General features: G+C 63.0%; 6 protein-coding genes across 20 annotated transcripts; 2 read left to right on the top strand and 4 right to left on the bottom strand.

The window, feature by feature from the left end:
• Positions 1-44: 44 nt before the first annotated feature.
• On the bottom strand, positions 45-4,634 carry thop1 (thimet oligopeptidase 1). 2 transcript variants are annotated; one of them, XM_088425633.1, is made up of 14 exons: positions 4,371-4,634; positions 3,714-3,926; positions 3,006-3,154; positions 2,839-2,943; positions 2,673-2,775; positions 2,445-2,602; positions 2,236-2,371; positions 2,028-2,170; positions 1,731-1,954; positions 1,468-1,669; positions 1,199-1,385; positions 988-1,116; positions 290-426; positions 45-227 (listed from the first exon to the last, which is right to left on the bottom strand). In XM_088425633.1, the coding sequence occupies exons 1-14, from the start codon at positions 4,381-4,383 to the stop codon at positions 66-68; spliced, it is 2,061 nt and encodes a 686-aa protein (XP_088281759.1). In that variant the 5' UTR covers positions 4,384-4,634; the 3' UTR covers positions 45-65. The 2 variants fall into 2 exon arrangements, with proteins under 2 accessions (XP_088281759.1, XP_088281758.1); XM_088425632.1 differs by having other exon boundaries at positions 2,839-2,946; positions 4,371-4,631.
• Positions 102-9,971, top strand: LOC148416402 (tetraspanin-33). Of its 8 annotated transcripts, none has more exons than XM_088425641.1 (9): positions 7,685-7,890; positions 7,994-8,051; positions 8,502-8,626; positions 8,724-8,762; positions 8,898-8,993; positions 9,057-9,185; positions 9,263-9,424; positions 9,617-9,667; positions 9,747-9,971. In XM_088425641.1, exons 1-9 carry the CDS (start codon positions 7,834-7,836, stop codon positions 9,933-9,935), a joined length of 906 nt encoding a protein of 301 aa, XP_088281767.1. In that variant the 5' UTR covers positions 7,685-7,833; the 3' UTR covers positions 9,936-9,971. The 8 variants fall into 8 exon arrangements, with proteins under 8 accessions (XP_088281766.1, XP_088281762.1, XP_088281760.1 ...); XM_088425639.1 differs by having other exon boundaries at positions 8,688-8,762; XM_088425640.1 differs by lacking the exon at positions 7,994-8,051 and having other exon boundaries at positions 102-7,890.
• LOC148416403 (receptor expression-enhancing protein 6-like) lies at positions 5,038-7,432 on the bottom strand. Of its 2 annotated transcripts, XM_088425644.1 has the most exons (7): positions 6,892-7,421; positions 6,416-6,509; positions 6,209-6,347; positions 5,922-6,090; positions 5,711-5,832; positions 5,614-5,635; positions 5,038-5,520 (listed from the first exon to the last, which is right to left on the bottom strand). In XM_088425644.1, exons 1-6 carry the CDS (start codon positions 7,022-7,024, stop codon positions 5,621-5,623), a joined length of 672 nt encoding a protein of 223 aa, XP_088281770.1. In that variant the 5' UTR covers positions 7,025-7,421; the 3' UTR covers positions 5,038-5,520; positions 5,614-5,620. The 2 variants fall into 2 exon arrangements, with proteins under 2 accessions (XP_088281770.1, XP_088281769.1); XM_088425643.1 differs by having other exon boundaries at positions 5,922-6,347; positions 6,892-7,432.
• A 155-nt stretch (positions 9,972-10,126) lies between the features above and the next one.
• On the top strand, positions 10,127-11,889 carry dr1 (down-regulator of transcription 1). Its single transcript, XM_088425646.1, has 3 exons — positions 10,127-11,296; positions 11,378-11,541; positions 11,611-11,889. The coding sequence occupies exons 1-3, from the start codon at positions 11,077-11,079 to the stop codon at positions 11,755-11,757; spliced, it is 531 nt and encodes a 176-aa protein (XP_088281772.1). The 5' UTR covers positions 10,127-11,076; the 3' UTR covers positions 11,758-11,889.
• Positions 11,890-14,581: 2,692 nt separating this feature from the next.
• On the bottom strand, positions 14,582-17,472 carry LOC148416400 (glutamine synthetase-like). 3 transcript variants are annotated; one of them, XM_088426140.1, is made up of 7 exons: positions 17,298-17,472; positions 16,523-16,704; positions 16,116-16,277; positions 15,826-15,972; positions 15,638-15,765; positions 15,340-15,539; positions 14,582-15,006 (listed from the first exon to the last, which is right to left on the bottom strand). In XM_088426140.1, the coding sequence occupies exons 2-7, from the start codon at positions 16,686-16,688 to the stop codon at positions 14,664-14,666; spliced, it is 1,146 nt and encodes a 381-aa protein (XP_088282266.1). In that variant the 5' UTR covers positions 16,689-16,704; positions 17,298-17,472; the 3' UTR covers positions 14,582-14,663. The 3 variants fall into 3 exon arrangements, with proteins under 3 accessions (XP_088282266.1, XP_088282268.1, XP_088282269.1); XM_088426142.1 differs by having other exon boundaries at positions 17,171-17,463; XM_088426143.1 differs by having other exon boundaries at positions 17,088-17,319.
• A 384-nt stretch (positions 17,473-17,856) lies between these two features.
• Positions 17,857-20,084, bottom strand: med8 (mediator complex subunit 8). 4 transcript variants are annotated; one of them, XM_088425808.1, is made up of 7 exons: positions 19,791-19,951; positions 19,165-19,286; positions 18,954-19,098; positions 18,744-18,884; positions 18,476-18,563; positions 18,141-18,350; positions 17,857-18,064 (listed from the first exon to the last, which is right to left on the bottom strand). In XM_088425808.1, exons 1-7 carry the CDS (start codon positions 19,942-19,944, stop codon positions 17,872-17,874), a joined length of 1,053 nt encoding a protein of 350 aa, XP_088281934.1. In that variant the 5' UTR covers positions 19,945-19,951; the 3' UTR covers positions 17,857-17,871. The 4 variants fall into 4 exon arrangements, with proteins under 4 accessions (XP_088281934.1, XP_088281938.1, XP_088281935.1 ...); XM_088425812.1 differs by lacking the exon at positions 19,791-19,951 and adding an exon at positions 19,962-20,083 and having other exon boundaries at positions 17,908-18,064; XM_088425809.1 differs by lacking the exon at positions 19,791-19,951 and adding an exon at positions 19,962-20,084 and having other exon boundaries at positions 17,908-18,064; positions 18,744-19,098.
• Between the last annotated feature and the right edge of the window lie 33 nt (positions 20,085-20,117).

Here is a 20,117-nt window from a genome sequence, read left to right as displayed (position 1 = left end):
CCGGCTTCTCGAGGCCCGCGAAACAGACACGCGCAGGCGTCAGACTCCTTCTCAGATTTATTGGCTCAGCAGGGACAGGGCGCGGCGGGCTCCAGGTCCAGGGGCAGCCCCTTGCTGATCAGGAAGGCTTCCTGTTTGGGCTCGCGGCCCAGGAAGCCGCGCAGCATGTCGGCCGCGTCGGCCGAGCCGCCGGGACCCAGGATGCACTTCCTGTAGTCAAGGCCCACCTGCGCACACGCCGACGGGGCTGAGCGCCGGCGCGGCGCCTGGGCGGGGGCGCGCCGCTTACCTTGGGGTTCATGATGCCTTCCTGCTTGAAGCGGGCGTAGAACATGTCCATGGAGAAGACCTCGCTCCACAGGTAGCCGTAGTACTGCGCGTCGTAGCCGTCCGACAGGTGGCCGAAGGTGGCCGGCATGTTGGTGCCTGCGGGCGCCGCCCTCGGTCAGACGGGGCTAAGCCGAGGAAAGCCCGTCCGGCGCTCCGACGGGCTTTCCGGCGCCGTCGTTCGTTGAGCGCGAGGGAAGCTTGTGACCAACGCTTTTCCGGCGGCTCCTTAGCCGCGGCTTAAGCTCGGTCCGGGGCCAACGCGATTTTCTGACGGACGGGCCAGACGGCGAGCGCGGCGTTCCGACCGACCGCTACGGCTTTTCAATTTGATCCCGTGCCGTCTCCACGTCCGGCGGGCCCGCCCGGAGCGTCGATGACCTTGGTCGTGCAAAAGACGCCCGGCCCCACGTCGGTCCAAAGCGCCCTTAACCATTAGTACGCCAATCGCGTTTTGCTAACGCTAGACTCTTTGCTTGGTTGCAAATTTACTGTTGCCGTTTGATTAGCGCCAGAAAATTGCCTTTTTTTTTTTATGTTTAGGCTGGAGAGGGCGGCGATATTTTTTTCAAAAGCGTGGTGGTGTTTGCACTTGCATCTCAGGGCAAGGCAAAAAAAGTCGCATTTCAGTTGAAGAGAAGGGAAAAAATAAGCACTCACCAGGAGAAGCGGGAATCCCCAGCACTTCCTGGCAGAGTCGCGCGTACTCCTCGGCCGGGTCCAGCCCGCTGCGGGTGTGCAGCGCCTGATCCACCTTGGCCAGAACGATCTGCCTCAGATTGAAGAGTCCTGCGGCCGAAGGATGGAGAGACGCGCTCAGCCGGGCGCGGGCGGTTGGGCGGGCGGGCGGGCAAGCTGGGCCGCGGCGGACCGGTGTTGGCGAGACGAGAGTGGATGAGTTTGTCCAGCAGGTGTTCGGGGATGGGCCGGCTCGTGCGGTAGTGGCGCGACATCCGCCGCAGCGGCTCCTTCTCCCACACCCAGTTCTCCAACATCTGCGACGGCGCCTCCACAAAATCCCGCTCCACGTGCGTGCCGCTGAACATGGCGTAGTCCGCCTGCCGCAAGTCGCGTCGCGTCGCGTCACGCCGCGCCACGCCACGCCCGAAACCCCGGGCCCCAAGGCTCCCTTTTCCAGACCTGAGCGCAGAGCTGGTGCATGACGTGTCCAAACTCGTGGAAGTAGGTCTCCACCTCGTCGTGCTGCAGCAGCGAGGGGGCGTCGGCCGCCGGCTTGCTGAAGTTGGCCACCATGGCGGCCACCGCCATCTGCCGCCGACCGTCCGCCAGCAGGCAGCCGGGCTGCAGCCCGAAGCAGGCGGCGTGGCCGTACTTGCCCTCCCTGGGGGGGAGGGGGGCGCGATCGGTCGCTCGTGCGGGCGAGGGCCGCCGGCGCCGCTCACCTGGGGTACAGGTCCAGGTAGAACTGGCCCAGCGCCCGGCCCCGGGCCGGGTCCTCCACCGAGTACACCTTGACGTCCGGGTGCCAGACGGGGGCGTCGTCCAGCGGCCGGAAGCTCAGGCCCAGCAGCTCCTGGTAGATGTCCAAGAGGCCCCGGGTCACCACGTCCATGGGGAAGTACTCCTTCAGCAGGTTCTGGTCCACCGCGTACCGACTCTCCTCCACCTGACGCCGGCGGGAGACGGGACAAAGCTGCCGAGGGGCGCCGGGCGTCGACGGCCCGGCGACGGACCCTCACCTGCGTCATGAAGTAGCGCGTGTCCCAAGCGTGGAGCCGGCCGTCGAAGGCCACGCCCCGCTTACGGCACTCCTCCTCCTTCAGCTGCAGGAGGACGGCGCGCTCCTCGTCCCCCAGCGGCTTCAGCTTGCGCCACAGCTCCTCTGTCATATAAGGACGGCGGTCGCACGGGCGAGAGGGGGGAAGGGGCGCCGGCGCCGCCGCTCACCCAGAAAGACGGCCACCTGCTTGGCCGACTTGGCCATGTTCATCTCCAGCACAAAGTCGGCGTGCGTGCCGAAGCCCAGGAGGGAGCTCTTCCGAGCCCGGAGCTGCACCATCTCCTTCAGGATGCCCGAGTTCTCCTGCGTGCGCGCGTTAGCGTGGAGGAAGCGGGAGGGAGGACGGAAGGACGGAACGACGGACGGACAGGCTCACCTGCTTGCAGCGCGAGTTGAAGGCCTCCTCCAGCTTCCTCCGGGTTTCTGACACAAAGCACTTCTTCATGGCGGGAAAGTAGTGAGGGTACTTCAGGGTCACCTTCAACTTCTCGCCGTCCTTGTCCAGGGAGTTCAGGAAGTCCTCAGGCAGGCCGCCTGCGGGTGGGGGGGCAAGAAGGTCAAGGCGCAAGCGGCGACGGCCGAGGTCGCCCGCCCCGTCACCCACCCAGTTCCTCCCTGCTGAAGCTCAGACTGGTGGTGTCCTCGTTGAGGTTCTTGTTGAAGTCGATGCACAGGTTGCTCAAGGTCTTCTTGATGCTCTTGATCTCCTGCGGGGGGGGCAAGTTGAAGGCGGGCCCGTACGCGAGCGGGCGCGCAGCGAAGACGGCCACCTCTTGCAGGTCCCTGGAGAGGTGGAGCCCGTTCCTCTGGCCCAACTTGATGAGGCGCTCCATGTAGCGCCGCGACTCGGCCGGCAGGCCGCCGCAGTCCGGCTTCTTCTGCGCGAGGGCACGGCGGCTGTCGGCGGGGCTCGGAGACCTGACGGACGGAGGCCTACCTGCAACGCCACGATCCTCAGGTAGACGTCCTCCCTCATGCTCATCTCCACGTCAAAGTCCGACAGGAGCTTGTCGGCCCGCGTGCTGGCCGCTCGCACGTCCTTGTGGGGCGACACGTGCTGCGGGAAGTCCAGCGCGTTGCGCTCCACTGGGACACACGGCCAAACGGGCCCGTTAGCCGCGTTCGCCGGCCGGCGTGAACGGCTTTTGTTTCAAAGCGCCGACGCTGCGTTCCTGCGCGCCCGCCGCGACAATGGCGGCCAAACAAAAAGAGCATCGCGGGCGTTTACGTTGACGCGGCAGTCGGAAGCTTCCGGGCGCCCGCGATTCAATCGCCCATTATCTGGCCCGTCCCAAAATGGCAGACGTGGAGGCGCCATCCTTTTATTCCGAATGGGCGCGCGGGAACGGCGAATCCAAAACTTGCGGCTTTACAAAACGGGCGGCTTTACATCAAGTATGGAATAGGTGCAAGCTAAGGTTCGCGAAAAGCCGGCGCTCGTCTCTTTGGTCGAGGGTTAGGGATCGTACAGTCGGGCAGTCGCAGCGTCCCGCACCTCGACGGGAATCCGCTCTTAGTGGGATTCGCCTTAGCGGGAACTCTCTTGCGGCGCTAGCAAAAAAAAAAAAAACGATCCTCGCGCCGGGGCGACGGCGTTTGGGACTATCGAAGGCTCGGGAGGGGACGAGCCGCGCCGGCCACGCACCCGTGTAGTCCACCTCGGCGTCGGCCAGCGCCTTGACGGTGTTCTGGAAGGTGACGGCGTCCAGGTCCAGGGCGCCCACGTGGTCGTAAACCTTCTTGGTGTCGGCCATCAGCCGCTCGGCCATCCGCTCGATCTGCTCGGCGCTCAGGTCCCATCGCAGGCGGTTTAGCGGGCACACCTCCTCGGCCCCGTCACCGCCCGGCCTGACCTCACCTGAATCAAATGCGGCGGGAGTCACGTTCGTTTCCGCAGCGGGCGCGGATTTGGGGAATACGCGGGAATGAATTCGGGCCGCCTTTCCCTGAAAATGGCACGAGCGGTGCGACGCGAGCGGCGCGCGTCTCTGGCCAGCCTGGAGCGACGTTTGCGAAGGACGCCGGCTCACGGTTCGCGCACGTCACTCGCCATTTGTTTCTTTGTGAGCGCCAAGTTCGCTTTGACACCGCCGATTTGGCCGATCGGATGTCGGCTCGCGTGTCGCTCGCCCGCTCGCCCGCCCGCCCGCCAGCCCCGTCCGGGAAGCCGCTTAGCTAGCCGGCCGGCTAAGCGCGCTCCGCTCTCGTCGAGCCGCGGACGTCGCTCACCGAGGCCCCGAGACCGTTACGAGACAGCCGAGAGCGCCAAGTGCTCCGTCCGCTGGCTCGCTCGCTCGCTCACCTGTCGGGCTCATGTCGCTGACGTCCGCTCGTCACTTTTCGCCGGCCTGACTCGCGTGCTCCCTTTTGTCTGAGCGCAAAGTCCCGGGAAAGGACGGCGAGCGCTTCCGACGCCGCGTTTCAAATTAAAAGACGACGACGAGCCGCCGCGCGCCCGCCTCGTCATTCGACGGCGTCACGGCCGTCACGTTGTGACGCCCGAGTCCCCGCTGGCTACGAGCAAACGCGTTCGGCGCCGCTCGCCGAACATTCCGACTCGAATCGCGAGTCCCGCGTGCCCTTATTCGCTACGCCGTACCGGAAAACGAGAGCCTTTTCCGGTCTGCTCCGCACCTGTGGTTTTATGTCATTTCTGTCGTGAAGTAAACAACCTGGGACGCGGTCGTCCTTCGGCCGTGCTGTGTATTATACGTGTCATTGGCGAGAACGTTTTTGTGCCCGCGTACGATAGCGCTTCGCCTCTCAGACCTTTCTATATGTTGCTACGGCGATGTTGCTCCGTCGTGATTCGAATGTCAAAGTGCGTTTGATTTCGTTGCGGGCGGGGGCCGACCCCAAAAGTCAAACCTTTTGCTGCTATGCGCTGGGGTTAGGGGACCGTTTGCGAAGAAAAATACACGTTTTGCGACACCGGGACTCATGTATCGGTTCAGTCGATCCAGGCAAAGTGCTTTGCAGCTCCGTTTTTATTTTATAGTGAAAGACGTTTCAAAATAATATACTGCCCCGTGGGAAAAAAAACAAACTCTTATTCTTATCAATATCACAACTCGCATGGTTCCTAATAAAGTGCATTCGGACGATGCGGAGAACATTTTCAAGTTACGGTGACTTCAGTCGAAGGGAGAAAACAGAAAGAAGCAAAGAAAATCCAGGGGGTAGGTCTTCTTCCTAGGGGCCGGTCTTCGTGAGCCCCACAAACGTCAAATGCTAACTCGGCGACAACGCGCTAACAGTTGGGATGTTCGCGACTATTTGGGGGGGGGTGAAAGCGGCCGAATTGCTCAGCTGCACCGTGCGTACTGCACACGGATCCTCCGCGGAGATTGCAAAATAAAAAGACGGAAAGCCGGGGTCCCCCGGCGGCCCGCTCTCCTCGCCGGGCTCCCCGCTGAGCCGAGGGGCGCTTCTTCTAACCCCGGCCGCCTTCGCTGCACAAGCAGAGGGCGGGGTCGCGCGGTTGTCAAATGCCCGCAGGGGGCGGGGACCGGAGCCACACGCTAGCGCCCCGAGCGCTAGTTTACCTGCTGGTTAACCCAGGAAAGGCTGAAGGGGGTCGATGGGATTACGAAGTCAGCAAAAATACGTGCTCGTTTCCATTTTTTCAAGGACATCGCCTACCCGGCCCTCCTCGCCGGGAGGAGACGCATTTTTCCTTCCCGCGGAGCTCTCCCCGGTCGCGCCCGGCAGACTCCTGGCTTCGGGCGACACCAAGGCTTTGTTTTTCACCAGGGTGGACAAAACTGGACAGAAGACGGCAGGCCACGGGGAGCGCGTCCCGTCACGGAAAAGGGGATGGGAAGCGCCCCGCGCCCGGGGGTCGGGCCGATACCTTCCCGGGTGAGGTTCTCGGCCGCGCTCATGGCCTTCCCGCTGAGGTCGCTGACCATGTTGTCCACGGCGGCTTCGTGGCGGAGGAAAAGGGGACGGACCACGCGCTCGTAGATGACCCGCGATCCGTTCCAGGCCACGGGGGCCATGCACCACAACAGGAACAAACACTACGGGCGAGGACCGGAGCGGGACACCGGAGCGGGACACCGGAGCGGGACACCGGAGCGGGACACCGGAGCGGGAGACCGCTGCGGCCCGGCCGTTCCGGGGAGGCCGGGGGCTTACCTTAAAGGCGTAGTAGAAGGGGAACCAGTAGAGGAAAATGTCCGAGAAGAACTCCCCCAGACTGAAGACCCCGTAGACCACCCAGTAGGTCAGCCATTTTGTGTCGTCTTCCTTGCCGGGACTCTCGATGGCTTTGACTCTGCAACGCAGGGGCGGCCGGCCTGAGCGAGGCGCCCCGCGTCCGGGACCTCCCGGGGCGCCACTCACGAGTAGTACGCCGGGTAAACGAATCCGATCAGGTTGCAGAGCAGGGAGGCGCCGTAGCCGTAGACCAGGTAGAGTCCCGTCACCGAGACGGCCCCTGAGGAAGGGCCGCAGAACGCCGCGCGGTGGGAAGCCCGGCCGGGTCGCTAAGCGCTAAGCCGGCGGGCTGGCGGCGAAAGGCTCGCCCTCTGCTCGGGTGAATGACGAGGACGAACGAACGGCCCCTCGGGCGTACGGCCCCTCCCGTCCACGGCCGCGATTTGGACCATTCGGCTTTGTGAAACGAACCCGAAGCACTCCGTCCCGGGACTCTTTTGGAAACGTTAGCTTAGCCTCCCGACCCATTAGCATTCCCAACCCATTAGCATTTAGCACGCGCGCGCTCGATGAGAGCGGAGGCGCCCCGTGGCCTCGCCTCCGGCAGATTAACGCAATCCTCTCGGGACCTGGTCGCGCGCGCGGATCGTCTTGGCGTTTACCGGCAGCGAGGATCTTCTTCTTGACTCCCGTCTTCTCTTCCACCTTCCCCAGGAAGTCGGTGACCAAATTCTTTTCGTTGAGGAACTTCTCGGCTCGTTCTTTGGCCGCGGTCAAGAAGCCGAGCAGGCCCATGTCCTCCAAGTCCTGGATGTCCCGGGTGACCGGCGGATGAAGAGAAACGGATTAAACCCTCAACACCTGTTGCGGGCGGGGGGGCGGGTTAAAGCAGGTCACTCATTGGGCCGCCACATGTCGCCATAGCGAGGGATAAGGTTAGTCTTCGGCGTCACTCCCGGTTGATGTTTAATCCAAATGGCCAGTGCCGCGCTAACAATTAGCATCAATATTCCTTCTTTTCTTCACCCTTTTAAGGAATGATCATTGACGTGGACAAATGTCACCCTTACGCTCACGGGCGTGTACTCCTTATCCCCTGCAAAGAGCCACTAGCGGTTGTGATGCCTCTTCTGCCTATGTTTATGCCCTCTTTTGCCCCCGGCCGGCTGAGGCTCGCGCCGCCCGCAGAAACGACCCCGATGAGAAAGTGGCGTTTTCGATCTTGTCGCTGGTGTATGTTTTCCGATGCGCAGTGAGACACGTTTTGCATTTCATTCATTGTCTCACCTCTTTCGTTTTCCATATTTTGCTAGCTCACCACAAACGCCTTGGTGACGGAGCGCACTTTGTTTCCCCCTTCCTTCTGGAGGTTTTTTTTAAGGGGTGGGGGGGGGGGTTCGTGAAGCGGAAGGAGCCGTCACTCGGCCGAAATCCCCAAAGACAATTGTGCGGCAGGTCAGCGGATTGTTGAAAAGAGCGGAGGGAAAGTTGAGGGCGTTGCCCGGGCGTCTCGCCGGCAGGAATGCAGCGCAGGCCGCCACACGCACGCCACACCGCCGTCTGCGCGGGACGCCTCCTCCCGCTCCTCCGCCGCTCCGTCCGACATGCGAGGATACCGCGGGGTCAAGTACTCCTTGTTCATCTTCTGCTACGTCTTCTGGGTCAGTCTCGGGCACTTTTTCTTCTCCGGGCGCCAAGGGCCGGCGACGGCCAAAACAAACGGGCGACGGAGGTCGCCGTGAGAATGTTTCCGCTGTCGTTCAGGTGTTGAGCGCCGCCCTGATCGCGGTGGGGATCTACGCTAAGGTGGCCAAGGAGAAAGGTCAGAACTCCCGCGCGTTGAAGCGTCGATGGGTTTCGGGAGGTTGAGCCGGCCCGGGTCAGGAAACCGCACGCTTGCGTTTCCCGTCCCTGGCGGCTTGGAGTTCACCTCCTCCCGGTCGTCGGGACCTTCTAGGCGCCTACGGGACGTTTTAGTTTATCTTTGCGGGAGCTGGTCCTCAGGTAAATGAAGGAAAAGGGGCGGGTTCTACAGAATGCAGAAGGTTCCGGGTCAGGACAGAGACGGGGAGCGTCTGGGCCGGGCAAAATCGGACGGAGGGCAAAATCGCGTCCCGTCGCAAGAGAAGAAAGACAAAGGACGCGAGCGTCCCGCTACGCCCGTCCGGCGTTTGCGCGCGCCACTCGCGGCCCCCTCCTCCGCAGGCTCGTGGGGCCCGCGCCCTTACGTCCCCTGGCGCGGGTCGGCAAAACCGCGTGCGCTTGCACCTAGGCGTGGTGGACACGTTGACGTTGGACCCGGCTCTGCTCCTGATGGCCATCGGCTCCTTGACCTTCTCCGTCAACTTCCTGGGATGTTTGGGCGCGCTGCGGAACGCCACCTGCCTGCTCAAGACGGTACGGCGAGGCCCCGCGCGAGGCCCCACGCCACGCCCTCCTCTTCTCTTCCCGTCCGTAGTTTGCGTCCGTCCTGGCGCTGTTGCTCCTTCTGCAGCTGGCGGCGGGACTGGCGGCGTACTTCTTCACCGATGTGGTAGGACGGCGCCGGAAAAAGGCTTTTCTCCGCCGGCCCGGTCCTCGCCGGTCGGACCGTACGGCCGCGTCAGTGTTGCGCACGGGTGCATGTTTGGAGCGGCGAGAGGCTGACGCCAGACTTTTTGTCGGGGAGGTGATGGAGCGGACGGAGCGTCTGATGATGAAAAGCGTGGCGGGCTACCGGGAGGACGGCGACCTGGACAACGCCATCGACTTTGTCCAGAAGAAGGTGCGCGTGGGACGCGGGCCTCCCTCGGCGGGTCTTTTTTCACGGCGGGTCGCGCGCGCGCAGTTGCAGTGCTGCGGCGTGGAGGGCTACAAGGACTGGTCCGGGAACGCCTACTTCCAGTGCTCCGACGCCAATCCCAGCTCCGAGGCCTGCGGCGTTCCCTTCTCCTGTTGCGTGGTCCACGCCAACCAGGTGCCGCCGTCCTCATCCTCGGCCGGCCGCCCCTCGGGCGCCGGGCTCACCCGCCCGTCCCTCTGGGCCCTGGCCAGACGGTGCCCGATACCATGTGCGGCTTCGGGACGCAGCGGCAGGAGCCGGCCCGGGCCCGCCGCCGCATCTTCCCGGACGGATGTCTGGTCAAGATCGCCGAGTGGCTCGGGCGGAACGCGCGGCTGGCGGGAGGGCTCGCCGGCGGCTCGCTGCTTCTCCAGGTGAGCCTCCGGAGGGCGCTCGCCTTGAACGAACCCAGGAAAACGTGAAAAGCAAATCCGGGACGAGAAGGCGGCGGCGGCGAGAGCCGGTCCCGACGGACGGCGCCGTTTTCCTCGGTTTCCGTTCAAAAGCGCAAAACGTCACAAGCGCGACCGAAAGCTGCGTCGCCCGCCTCACGCGTGTGTCCTCAGGCCTGCGTGATGTCGCTGGCTTGGGCTCAGCTGTGCTGGATCGACAAAGTGGTCCGTCGCAAGGCGGCGCTAGCGAGCGAGAGCGCCTCGCGCCGCGATAAAGACCACGTGTGGTTGCCCGCCTTCGCAGACTTCGACCGGCGATGAGGCGGCGCCCGCTCGGCCCGCCGACCGCTCATCGAGCGCCTCCTTTTCGGCCACGCCCGCAAACTTCGCAAACGGCGGACGTGACGCGGCCGCAGAGGAGACGGGCGAGCCGCTTTCCTCGACGAAAAAAGACTTTTGGGTTTCTCCTCTCGCACGTCACCTCTGGCCTTGAACCTCCTCAGCCTTTTGTTAAAAGTCCTTGTTCGCATTTTTTTCCGGATTGCAAAACATCTTTTCAATTTGCGTCTGACGCGAACATCGCCAGAAGATACGCACGCCCGAGTCTGCGCAGTTATCGTTCTTAGACACGTTCCTTTGTGCATTACGTGCTATCCGCGGTCCTATACGATCACATCCACGTCACGGCGACGAGGGCGGATGCACGCGTGCAGCCAAAGGTTCGCGGAGAAGGCCGTAATGACGCAGCCGCGTTGTAAACATCGCCCGGGGGGACGATTTTTTTTTAGGGGGGGTGGGGACAAAAACTTTGACAAAGTGAAGAAATAGTAACCGAAACGGTCTCGCGGTCTATTTCAATACAGGGTAAGTGGCCAAAAAGCGTTGTCGACTGCGACGCTCGTCTTCGAGTCACGTGAGCGCAGCAGCTCAAAGGCGGAAGCGGCCGTCTGTGAGCACCGCCGCACACCCTCCGGCGCGCGGCAGGTGGCAGCAGAGAGCACGACAAACTCTTTTGCCCCCACTTAACCCGCCCGCTCATCTTTGTTTTCCTTCTCATGCCCGTCCCCGCATAGTTACTTGTTATTCCTCACGGGAGTTCCCCGCCCCCTATTTGCACTTTTGCAGGGGGGGTTGGGGCCTTTTCCGGAGCCGCGCTCCCCTTCGCAAGGGGGCGCCATAGCTGCCGGCGTAGAAGAAGACAAAGGGGAGCTCTCGCGCTAGCTTAGCTCGAGCCTCGACACCCGCTTTCCTCGCGCGGCGGCGGCGCACGTCATGTCCGCAGCGACGTCGGCGGAGTAGTCTGCGGCAGACCGTCACGTCTGTTTGAGCGGCTCGGTTTGTTGTCCGGCCGTCCGGCTCGCGACGCCCTCGATTCGGCGGCGGCCGCGTGAGTGACTCCCGCCCGGCGTTCGTTAGCCTAGCCTAGCCCAGCTCAGCCCGGCTCGGCTTCGGCCGCGGCGGCGCTCCCGTCGCTCCGGCCCGGCGGCGGCGGCGGCGGCGGCGCCGGGCTTCCGGCTTCGACCGCCGGCCCTTTATCGCGTCGAGGGCGGCGCGCCGTGACGCGGGCCTCGGCCGGCAGCGGGCCCCGGCCGGCGTTTTGTTTTGGTTTGCGCTCACTTTTGATTTTTGGCGCCATGGCTTCGTCGTCGGGCAACGACGACGACCTGACCATCCCGCGAGCCGCCATCAACAAGATGATCAAGGAGACGCTGCCCAACGTGCGCGTGGCCAACGACGCGCGCGAGCTGGTGGTCAACTGCTGCACCGAGTTCATCCACCTCATCTCCTCCGAGGCCAACGAGATCTGCAACAAGTCGGACAAGAAGACCATCTCGCCCGAGCACGTCATCAACGGTGAGCCCCCCCCTCCCCCGAGGCCCTCCCTCCCCTCCCCCGAGGCCCTCCCTGACCCCCCCCCCCCCCCTCACGCCGCAGCGCTGGAGAGCCTGGGCTTCGCCTCGTACATCGCCGAGGTCAAGGGCGTGCTGCAGGAGTGCAAGACGGTGGCGCTCAAGCGCAGGAAGGCCAGCTCCCGCCTGGAGAACCTGGGCATCCCCGAGGAGGAGCTGCTCCGCCAGCAGCAGGAGCTCTTTGCCAAGGTAGGCCTTTCCCGGAGGGGCGGCCTTTCCCGGGGGTCGCTGACTGCGGGCGGGCGTGCGTGCGCGCAGGCGCGGCAGCAGCAGGCCGAGCTGGCCCAGCAGGAGTGGCTGCAGATGCAGCAGGCGGCGCAGCGGGCCCAGATGGCGGCGGCCGGCGCCGCCCGCCACGCGGCTTCCTCTCAGGACGACGACGACGACGACGATGACGACGTGTGACCCCCCTTTGGTCCCCGCTTTCGCCCCCGCCTTCGCCCCTTTGGTCCCCTCTTCCTTTCTCCGCCGCCGCGCGCACTTGTTGGTTCCGCGAAAGTTCTTCGAGCAATAAACGTCTCTGTTCTTTTTTCAACACCTCCGCGCCTTTCTTCTTCTTCCCGCGCGGTCGGGCTCCGGGGTGGCGCCGTTTTCCGCGGGCGACCGTTTGCGAAGCGGCGGACGCGGGAGCTGCCAAAGAGACCTCGGGAAATCCCTCCCGACGCCGGGACTTCAATTGGCAAAGTGGCCGACGAGAAGGCGGCAGCGGGAAACCGTGCAACCGGCGGCGCCGTGAGCGCGAACGTCCAGCGAGCGGCGCTGTCGGCCGTGCGTGAGAAACCCCAAACGGAGTTGCTGTGGAAAATCACCGTCTGCCTGTTTCGACAACAACGGCGCTTCCATACCACTTTAATCAAACGCACGCATAATAAAAAAAAAAGGAGCAGAAAAACATTACGCAACTCCGTGGCAAAAACTTACATAAGTGTGTTGTGTAACTTGTTGAGGACGAAAGAGGCGTTTGTATGTCCCGTCGCGTCGCGTCGCCTCGCCTCGCCTCGCGCACGTTGTCAACGGGCTCGCCGCCCGGACCGAGCCTGACGCGACAGCCCCCCTTTGACCTTTCTGGACACGGCGCAAAACATTGGCCGGCGTGCATAAATAACGGTGTCCCGACCGGTCCGCGTCCGGTACGAAAAGAAAACCCCTCACCAACCTACGGGATGAAACGGGAGATGGGATGAGATGAGAGCGCGACGGGCTCTTGGCCCTTGTAGACCGCCGCTTCTTTTTCCAAACGGTTGGGGTTAGTCCGCCACAAGGTGATGATGTGGTGCCATTGGGGGGGGGGCAAATGGCGTGACCAGCCACAGCTTCCGCCGCTTACGCGCCCTCTCCAAACAATGCAAAGCTTGGCCTTTGGCTTCGCCGCCTTTACGCGTCTAGAGCCGGGGTCACCGGCGCGGCAGCCCCCGAGTATCAGGTGAGTCGCCCGCAGACCTGTTCTGCAAATAGCTGCCGAGTCACGGAAGCTTGCGATTTTCTAGGAATTTTACAAACGATTACGCACATACGACATACGCGTGCCATATCGCGCCGGGCTCACTGCAGCCGTGTCTTGTATGGTGAGAAAGGGATGACAGGACAGCAACCGGTAGCCCGCCGCATTACTCGGTACCGAAGGAGTGGCTCTCGCTTTTCTCTCTCTTTTCGCCCGTTTGATGGCCGTTACAAATGCCTGTTTTGTGGGGGCAAAACGCAAACGGCCCTAACCCTGCCGTACGGGCGCCGACACCTTCTTTATCTTCCGTATAGACCGCATCGACGTGTTCCCTTTGGCCGAATAAGCCGCGGAAATAGCGGCCGCGGAAGAAGGGCGAACGTTTCCGTCTTCTTGCCCGTAGCGTGGGGATGTCACATGAGAGGCTTCGCCGCGATTGCGTCCTCCTCCAAATTCTCTGCCGTGTGTCTCGTGTCATTGCGCGTGTTGTTTTTTGGAGCCGTCCCGAGTCCCCGTCGCGTCGCGCCGCGCGCGCGCGCGTTTTGCCTGCTCGCGCACCCGCGTGAGCCGCCCCGCTCGCTATTTGCGGCCCAAAGAACAAAAGCGCTTTGCGGCTGATTCGTTGGGCCCGCGCCCCACGTCGCTAATTGAGAACATGGCCCCGCGCGGAACGTTTCCTCACGCGGGCCAAATTGGACAACGTTTCCGCCTCGTCCTCGTTCGACCTCCTCTCTCGCATCTGCGTCTGCTCAGCGTTTTCTTTGCGTCTTCCTTGCTTTCGCTCCACCTTTACTTCAACGTACTCAGTTTTCACGCAGTTTTCATCCTGTCCGAAGAACGAGCGGCGAGCGCGTGGCGCCCATGTAGCGAACGTGCCCCGGTCATGTCACGTTGCGCGCGCTAGGCCGTAACCCAAGCGGTCGCGCCACTGTAGCCGGTGGCTAACGAGACGCGCCGATGGAGCTGCGCCGGGGGTGTTGAAATATTTTCTCCCTGGCAGAAAACTGCAGGGTTTCTAAAAGCACTTCCATATGTTTCTCAACAAAATGTGGGAAGGCTCTCGAATTCTCAGCCCCAAAAAGGGATTAAGGACAACTAAATGGTATAGGAACTCGTCGTGACATGTGCGGCGCGTTGAAAAAAAGCTTCGTCAACGTAATTACAGTGCGCAAAAGGGAAGTCCGGTTCCACGGACTTCCGGTTGTCTCTTGACATTTTTCTGGAGCAAGTTTGGCACGGGCTCGCCGCGTCAGCGCAGTGGAAAGGCCTCAGCTGACGCCGCCTCCGCCGCCGGGGCGGCCCAGCCCGGCCCGCGCCTCTCACAAAGGCGCCGCTTGTCTTCTTTGTTAGCGGGCCAGCATGGCGCTAAGCGGACGTCCGCTCGCTCGTTAGCCCCCGACATCTTAGTTTCTCGCGGACCCGTCCGGCGCCCGTTTCCGGAGGACGCGTTGCGCCGCCTCGAGGAAAATCACGAGGCGAACTTGAAAGGCAAACGTCACGCACGTTACTGACAATGTGTGCGCCCGGACAGAAAAGGCGACGTGAATGACGACCCGGCCGTCGCCTCCCCCCAGCGCCCGCGGCCGTAGCCCGAGAGAGGCCGCCCGTCCCGGAGAAGACGGCCGTCGCCGAAGGTTCGGTCGCGCGGAAAATCGGCGTCCGAAGGGAGAGGCGGTACCCTCCACGATGCGCAACGGTCGGTCCGCTCCAGACAGGCGGGATGCCGGTCTCGAGATGGGGGGGCGGGTTCGGGCCGCGCCGTCGAGCAGTCGAGAGTCCACGCAAGCATCAAAGCGGAGACGCCGCCTTTATTCGAAAGCAGAAGCCGGTAAAAAACGGAAAGCGCATGGAGTGAAAAGTCGCAGGCGGCTCAAAGGTTAGCCGGGCTGTCGCGCGATTGGCCGTACTCTCTGGTCTCCTCCCCCTCCTCCTTCAAAAGGCAGGTTCGCACCAGGGCCTCCGTGACCATGTACGGATCGCAGTTGGCCGACGGGCGGCGGTCCTCGAAGTAGCCCTTCTTGTCCTCGCCCACGGCCCTCGGGATGCGGATGCTGGAGCCGCGGTTGGCCACGCCGGCCGAGAACTCGTCGATGTTGGACGTCTCGTGGTGACCCGTCAGGCGCCGGGCGTTGTCCAGGCCGCCCTTGGGGTCGTAGGCGCGGATGTGATAGTGGTGACGTCCGGCCAGGCGCTCGATGGCCGCCTCGATCGCCCTGAGCGCGAAAAGAAAAGGAAAAAAATCAAGCCCGAGGTGAAGCCCTCCCCCCGGCCGAAGCCTCCGTCCCCCGGGGAAGGGCCGACGCCAGCTTCTAGGCCGGAACCGGCGATCTTCCAGTCCGAAGGGAGACGGCCCCACGAGCGAAGCCGCCATTCCCGAGGGGCGGCCGACTGAGTTCTAGACCCCGGTGGGAAAAAGGTCGGGCCGGACCCGGGGCCGGCTTCCGCTCCCCGACGCTTGGACGTTTTGTTTTCTTGTTTTTGTTTTTTGACGGTTAGTCCCCAGTCCCGAGAGGGGGCCGGGTGTTTCTTTTCGCGGCCTTACTCACTTGAGCCCCCCTTCCTGCCTCATGTCGTGGGTGCTGAAGTTGGTGTGGCAGCCGGCGCCGTTCCAGTTTCCCGGGATGGGCTTGGGGTCGAAGGACACGATCAAGCCGAAGTCTTCGCACACTCGATGTAGGATGTAGCGAGCCATCCACAGATGGTCGCCCATGGCGATGCCCTCGCACGGCCCCACCTGGAACTCCCACTGGAAAGGAGCGCCGGCGCCAGGCCTTCCGCTTTTTCCATTTCCCTTTGCGAGACGCCGGACGTCGCGCGGGAGCCGGAGCCGGAGCCGCGCCGTACCTGCGCCGGCATGACCTCCGCGTTGGTGCCGCAGATTTTCACGCCGGCGTACAAGCAGGCTCGGTAATGAGCCTCCACCACGTCGCGTCCGTACGCTTTGTCGGCGCCCACGCCGCAGTAGTACGGACCTGGGAGGACCCGAGCGCTCAGCGCCGGCCGGCGGAGGCGGCTCGGGGGAGGGGGCTCACCTTGGGGTCCCGGGAAGCCGTTGCTGGGCCACCCGAAGGGGTGCCTGTCGGGGCCCAGCAGCGTGTACTCCTGCTCCATGCCGAACCAGGGGTGCTCGTCCTCCACCAAGGTCATGATGCGCCGGCACCGGTCTCGAAGATTGGTCTCTGGGGGGGGGCGGTGCGGAGATGAGATACATGAGATACATCTGAAAAAAAGTTGCATCTAATTTCCCCAACCCGGTTTGCCCCCTCTTGATTCGAGCGCAGGCCCGGAAAAGAGCGCCGGTCGGAGCGGGCCGCGTACGTACCCGCGGGTTGCTTGTTGTACTTGAGCACCTCGCACAGGACCAGCTTGTTGGGGTCTCTCCTGAAGGGGTCGCGGAAGACGGCCGCCGGGATCAGGAACATGTCGCTGTTGGAGCCTTCCGCCTGGTACGTGCTGGAGCCGTCAAAATTCCACTCGGGGACATCTGCCGCACGTGGGGGGATGTCATCGGGAGTCGGAGGCGCGGCGCGGCCCGGGCGCGCGGGCCGAACGTCGCGTGCGACCTCGGCGTAACCGCGTGCGCGGGAGAGCGAAGAGAACGCTAACGTTTGACATTCGCCAACATCCGTAGCGCGACACGTCGGGACGAGGAGCTGGGCCGCGACCGTTCGGCCCGGTTTGTCGGCTTGGGTTGAAAGGAAAGGAAAAGAGAAGAGGAGAAGGTCTAACCTCGGACGCTTTTGAGGTCCCAGTCCAGGGTCCGGGTCTTGGAGCGCAGACCTTCTCCGGAGCCGTCGATCCAGATGTAGGTGGCCTGGACCTGCTCACCCTGGGGGAGCTCCAGGTAATGCTGCCTGACGAGCTTGTTGAGGTTGGTGTTGGCTGCGACCGACATGCTCACAACTTGCCACCTGGACGGGACGAGGGAGAGCGATGACTAGGAGGACCGAGGCGAAGGCGGGGCGCTTTGGCGAGGCGAGGCGAGGCGAGGCGAGGCTGCTGCTGCCGGCGGCGAGCGCGAGCGCGCCTTTTTTATAGACGCGGACAAAATTCGTCGGCGCGCTCCGACCGCGACATCTGCTGGGCAAAGCGAGCCGCTCGCGCGTCGTCGCGTCCATCGCCTGCAGCAGGAAAAGGCCAGCGTTCGCACGCTCTCGGAGCGATACTTTGATTTGGGGAGCAGGGGGAAGGTGACCTCCGGCGACCGGGGCCAGAGTACCCCGGCAGCGGCTTTCAAACGAGGGACGAAAGAGCGAGCGCGCGCGCGCGCGAGCGAGCCAGCCGAGCGCTCCACCTGTTGCTGCTCCTTGTGCGCGGGAATGTCAACGGGCTTCCGGTGTCGCCGGCGGCCTCGCCTCGCGTCTCGGCTTTTCCTACGTTTCGCTGGTGCAAGGCGCGCGGACAGAACGCCGCCTCCGTCGCTCGCGTCTTGTTTCGGGTCTCAACTCGCGACTTGTTTTCACAACACGTAAGGATCTGGCAGTCGCGTCCCTTCTTTTCTTACCCATGAAGCTGGCGGCCAATTCCACGCGCGCGCGCCGCAGAGGGAGGGCGCCGAGCGGTTCGACCGCGTCTCGCGGCCGAAAGCCCAAAAGCCGGTGACGTCACTGACACGCCGACCTGTGGAGCAGTGCGGCGGGCCGTGGTGACGTCACCCCGCACGCTTTGCTCGCCGACGTCACGCATTCGCGAAAACCACATGTACGCCGATCGGCAGTACCGACTTTCATCGGCGACTAGCGACGTCATTCGCCGCAAGATGGCGCAGTTAAGCCACATTGACTTTCGCTTTTTCCAACTTTCCGCTCCTAACTTTTCCATTTCTCTGAGCTGTTTCTGTCGACGTGAGCGGCATTCGGCGAAACCAATGGCGCCAACTTGTTTTTTTTTTTTGGGGGGGGGGCAGCAGCAGTATGCAAAAGGCGGGAACACTTTCTTTCGTTCTTTTGCCCGTTATAAAGCGGCACGTATTTAGCGGAGCGGCGAGAAGGCTTCCTCGGTATCTAACTAATAGTTGGCACTCGGGTTCCCGCGGCTGGGCCGCGCGTTTCACCGGCTGCGCCGCGGGCTCGGAAAGGTCAACTCTCGTCACGAGAAACACACTCTTTTGTGCAAGCTTTTCTCCATTTTAATGTTTGGCTTTCATTTCTCCGGAAGGCGCAAGGGCCGAGCGCGCCGCCGTCCCTCCCGCCAGGAAGCCGCATCATCTGGCGTAAGGGTGCATGGAGGCCGACGCCGACTTGATGTTGGTCTTGATGCCGGGCATCTTGCCTGAAAGGAAAGCGCGCGGGACATTTGGAGGCGGGGTCCGCCGGGCGGGGCCGGCCCCGGGAAGTCCAGCGCCCACCTGGCTGCGCCTGCTGCTGGGGGGGAGCCCCCAGCCCCCCCTGCTGCCCGCCGACGGTGACCTGCTGCAGGGCGGGCGGGCCGCCGGCCATGGCGGCGCCGGGAGGGCCGCCGGGGGGCCGGCACTTGGACAAGCCCTTGCCGAAGGCCACCGCCCCCACCAGCGCGCTGGTGTCGGCCGGGTTGAACCAGCACTTGTTCTGGCGCGGCGCTGTAGGGGGACGGGTGCAGAAAAAGGCCGGCGTCAGCGCGTGCCCCCCCCTTTACGTTTCTATCTAACGGGTTAGCCTAACCCTAACCCTAACCCCCCACTTCCTCGCCCCGTTCCCGGCTCACCTGCGCTCTCGCCGTCCCGATCGTCTCTCGGGTTGCTGAGCTTCTCCAGCAGGCTGGAGCACAGCTTGTTCAGAGTCTGGATCTGTTTCTGCGGGCCAGGGGGGAGAGGGCGGAGCGGAACGGAAGGAGGCTGAGCCACGGGAGGACGCCGCGCCGGCGCAGGGGGGTGCGAAGGAAGGACGGGGAGCGGCAGCAAGCAAGGGCAGAAGGCGGAAGGAGCGCGCGCCCGGCGACGGAGCCCGGGGACAGAAAAGGCAAAGGGGCGTACCTGCGCCGCCTCGGGCCCCACGCGGGCCGCCTCGGCGCTCAGCTGCTTCTCCTGCTCCTCCACCTCGGGGTCGGGCTTGGTCCGCAGGTAGTCGGGCACCATCTCGTGGCTGAAGACGGGCACGCGCTGCTCCGTGGCTTTCTGAGCAAAAAGAGTCAAGGGGGGGCGCGCCGAGGCCGAGGGGAGGCGGGTCGGGCCGGGCGACCTCACCGCCAGGTCGTCGTCGCGGTCCTGCGAGAGCAGCAGCGGGATGATGAGCTGGTTCCGGAAGGACGGCGTCTTCTCGTGCTTCAGCAGCTTGTTGACCGTGTTGAGCTGACCCGACAGCAGGGCGAAGTTGTCCAGCACCGACGGCCTGCGCGGGCGGGCTAGCGCTCAGCTCGGGGTAGGCCGCAACCCTAACGGCGACCCGACGACTCACCAGGTGAGCCTCTCGTACTCGTTCTCCAGCTTGAAGATGAAGGAGTGCAGGGCGTTCTTCACCTGCGCCACCTGCGCGATGAGCGACTCCAGCGACGCTTCCAGCTGCTTCTCTTCGCGCTGCTGCACCCCAAAGGAAAAAAAAAAAAAAACAAACTCAGGCCGTGCGGCCGGCATAGCTTTGCCCCTTCACTTTCTTCTAAAGCGGGTCCTTATTAGTTCTGGACCACTTTGGGCATTGTTTTCCAAATTAAAAGCATATGATTAGCTCGAAAAAGGGCCAAAAGATCATCGGCTCGCTCGCGTGGAAAGCGGCGCTAGCGAAAGAAGAGAAAGCGTTGACTTGGCCAAACGAAGGGCAGCATTTGTTTGTGTCTTGGGCAAGTCGGCGGGTGATCGGAGTAAATGTCCTTTTCGGTTGCCTCCTTACAGCTGGAGGTCTTCGTCTTCAAGAGCTTTGCATTAGCATGATTTCAGCGCAATTTCTACTCAACCTCTATTGCAACACAAGGCAATCGTCATTATTTTCATCCATTTTTAGTTAAACTTGAAGAATAAACCCTTAGTCCCGTTTACAAGCAACGCTCGCTTCTATTACGCTAAGAACGGAAATGATGGGCTGCGAACCTGCAGGGCGTCGGAACGCAGCTGGCGCTTTCGCGGCTAATGCTAACCGCCCCAAAACAGTCTGCGTCGCAAAGTGCACGGAGAAAACAGGCACGAGGAAGGCCCAACGGAACAAGTCGAAAGCTTCCAACGTGACATGAGACAAGCTTTGCATTCACGACTCGCACTCACCTGCATGGTCAAGCCACAGGCTCAAACTTACTGCCGGATGCAAACACTTCCGGTGCACTCCTTCCGCTTTACGTAATGGTAGCTTGAGTCCAACGCGCTCTTTGCTTTCAAGACAACGTACTCAATAAAATACTGCTCCCTAACGGAGGGCGGACT

Source organism: Hippichthys cyanospilos, chromosome 10, assembly GCF_059441005.1.
Source record: "Hippichthys cyanospilos isolate Australia breed blue-spotted pipefish chromosome 10, RoL_Hcya_1.0, whole genome shotgun sequence".
NCBI lineage: Eukaryota > Metazoa > Chordata > Actinopteri > Syngnathiformes > Syngnathidae > Hippichthys > Hippichthys cyanospilos.
This window is presented reverse-complemented; position numbering and strand designations above follow the sequence as displayed.

What these genes read in the sequence shown, in the direction of transcription:
- thop1 (XM_088425632.1), bottom strand. An exon ending in TACCTGGACCTGTACCCCAG is followed by an intron (nt 1,670 to 1,730) that starts GTGAGCGGCGCC and finishes CCTCCCCCCCAG; the next exon opens with GGAGGGCAAGTACGGCCACG. An exon ending in GGGGATTCCCGCTTCTCCTG is followed by an intron (nt 427 to 987) that starts GTGAGTGCTTAT and finishes CGGCGCCCGCAG; the next exon opens with GCACCAACATGCCGGCCACC.
- dr1 (XM_088425646.1), top strand. Translation starts at nt 11,077, where the DNA reads ATGGCTTCGTCGTCGGGCAACGACGACGACCTGACCATCCCGCGAGCC. An exon ending in GCCCGAGCACGTCATCAACG is followed by an intron (nt 11,297 to 11,377) that starts GTGAGCCCCCCC and finishes CTCACGCCGCAG; the next exon opens with CGCTGGAGAGCCTGGGCTTC. An exon ending in AGCAGGAGCTCTTTGCCAAG is followed by an intron (nt 11,542 to 11,610) that starts GTAGGCCTTTCC and finishes GCGTGCGCGCAG; the next exon opens with GCGCGGCAGCAGCAGGCCGA.
- med8 (XM_088425808.1), bottom strand. Translation starts at nt 19,944, where the DNA reads ATGCAAAGCTTGTCTCATGTCACGTTGGAAGCTTTCGACTTGTTCCGT. An exon ending in TCGGGACGGCGAGAGCGCAG is followed by an intron (nt 18,351 to 18,475) that starts GTGAGCCGGGAA and finishes GTCCCCCTACAG; the next exon opens with CGCCGCGCCAGAACAAGTGC. An exon ending in CCAGCAGCAGGCGCAGCCAG is followed by an intron (nt 18,065 to 18,140) that starts GTGGGCGCTGGA and finishes CTTTCCTTTCAG; the next exon opens with GCAAGATGCCCGGCATCAAG.
- LOC148416403 (XM_088425643.1), bottom strand. Translation starts at nt 7,024, where the DNA reads ATGGGCCTGCTCGGCTTCTTGACCGCGGCCAAAGAACGAGCCGAGAAG. An exon ending in GAAGAAGATCCTCGCTGCCG is followed by an intron (nt 6,510 to 6,891) that starts GTAAACGCCAAG and finishes GCCCTTCCTCAG; the next exon opens with GGGCCGTCTCGGTGACGGGA. An exon ending in CTCCCGGCGAGGAGGGCCGG is followed by an intron (nt 5,636 to 5,710) that starts GTAGGCGATGTC and finishes GACCCCCTTCAG; the next exon opens with CCTTTCCTGGGTTAACCAGC.
- LOC148416400 (XM_088426142.1), bottom strand. Translation starts at nt 17,301, where the DNA reads ATGGGTAAGAAAAGAAGGGACGCGACTGCCAGATCCTTACGTGTTGTG. An exon ending in CGGCTTCCCGGGACCCCAAG is followed by an intron (nt 15,766 to 15,825) that starts GTGAGCCCCCTC and finishes GGGTCCTCCCAG; the next exon opens with GTCCGTACTACTGCGGCGTG. An exon ending in AGGCAGGAAGGGGGGCTCAA is followed by an intron (nt 15,007 to 15,339) that starts GTGAGTAAGGCC and finishes TTTCGCGCTCAG; the next exon opens with GGCGATCGAGGCGGCCATCG.
- LOC148416402 (XM_088425634.1), top strand. Translation starts at nt 7,752, where the DNA reads ATGCAGCGCAGGCCGCCACACGCACGCCACACCGCCGTCTGCGCGGGA. An exon ending in CGTACTTCTTCACCGATGTG is followed by an intron (nt 8,763 to 8,897) that starts GTAGGACGGCGC and finishes TTTGTCGGGGAG; the next exon opens with GTGATGGAGCGGACGGAGCG. An exon ending in GCGTGGTCCACGCCAACCAG is followed by an intron (nt 9,186 to 9,262) that starts GTGCCGCCGTCC and finishes GGCCCTGGCCAG; the next exon opens with ACGGTGCCCGATACCATGTG.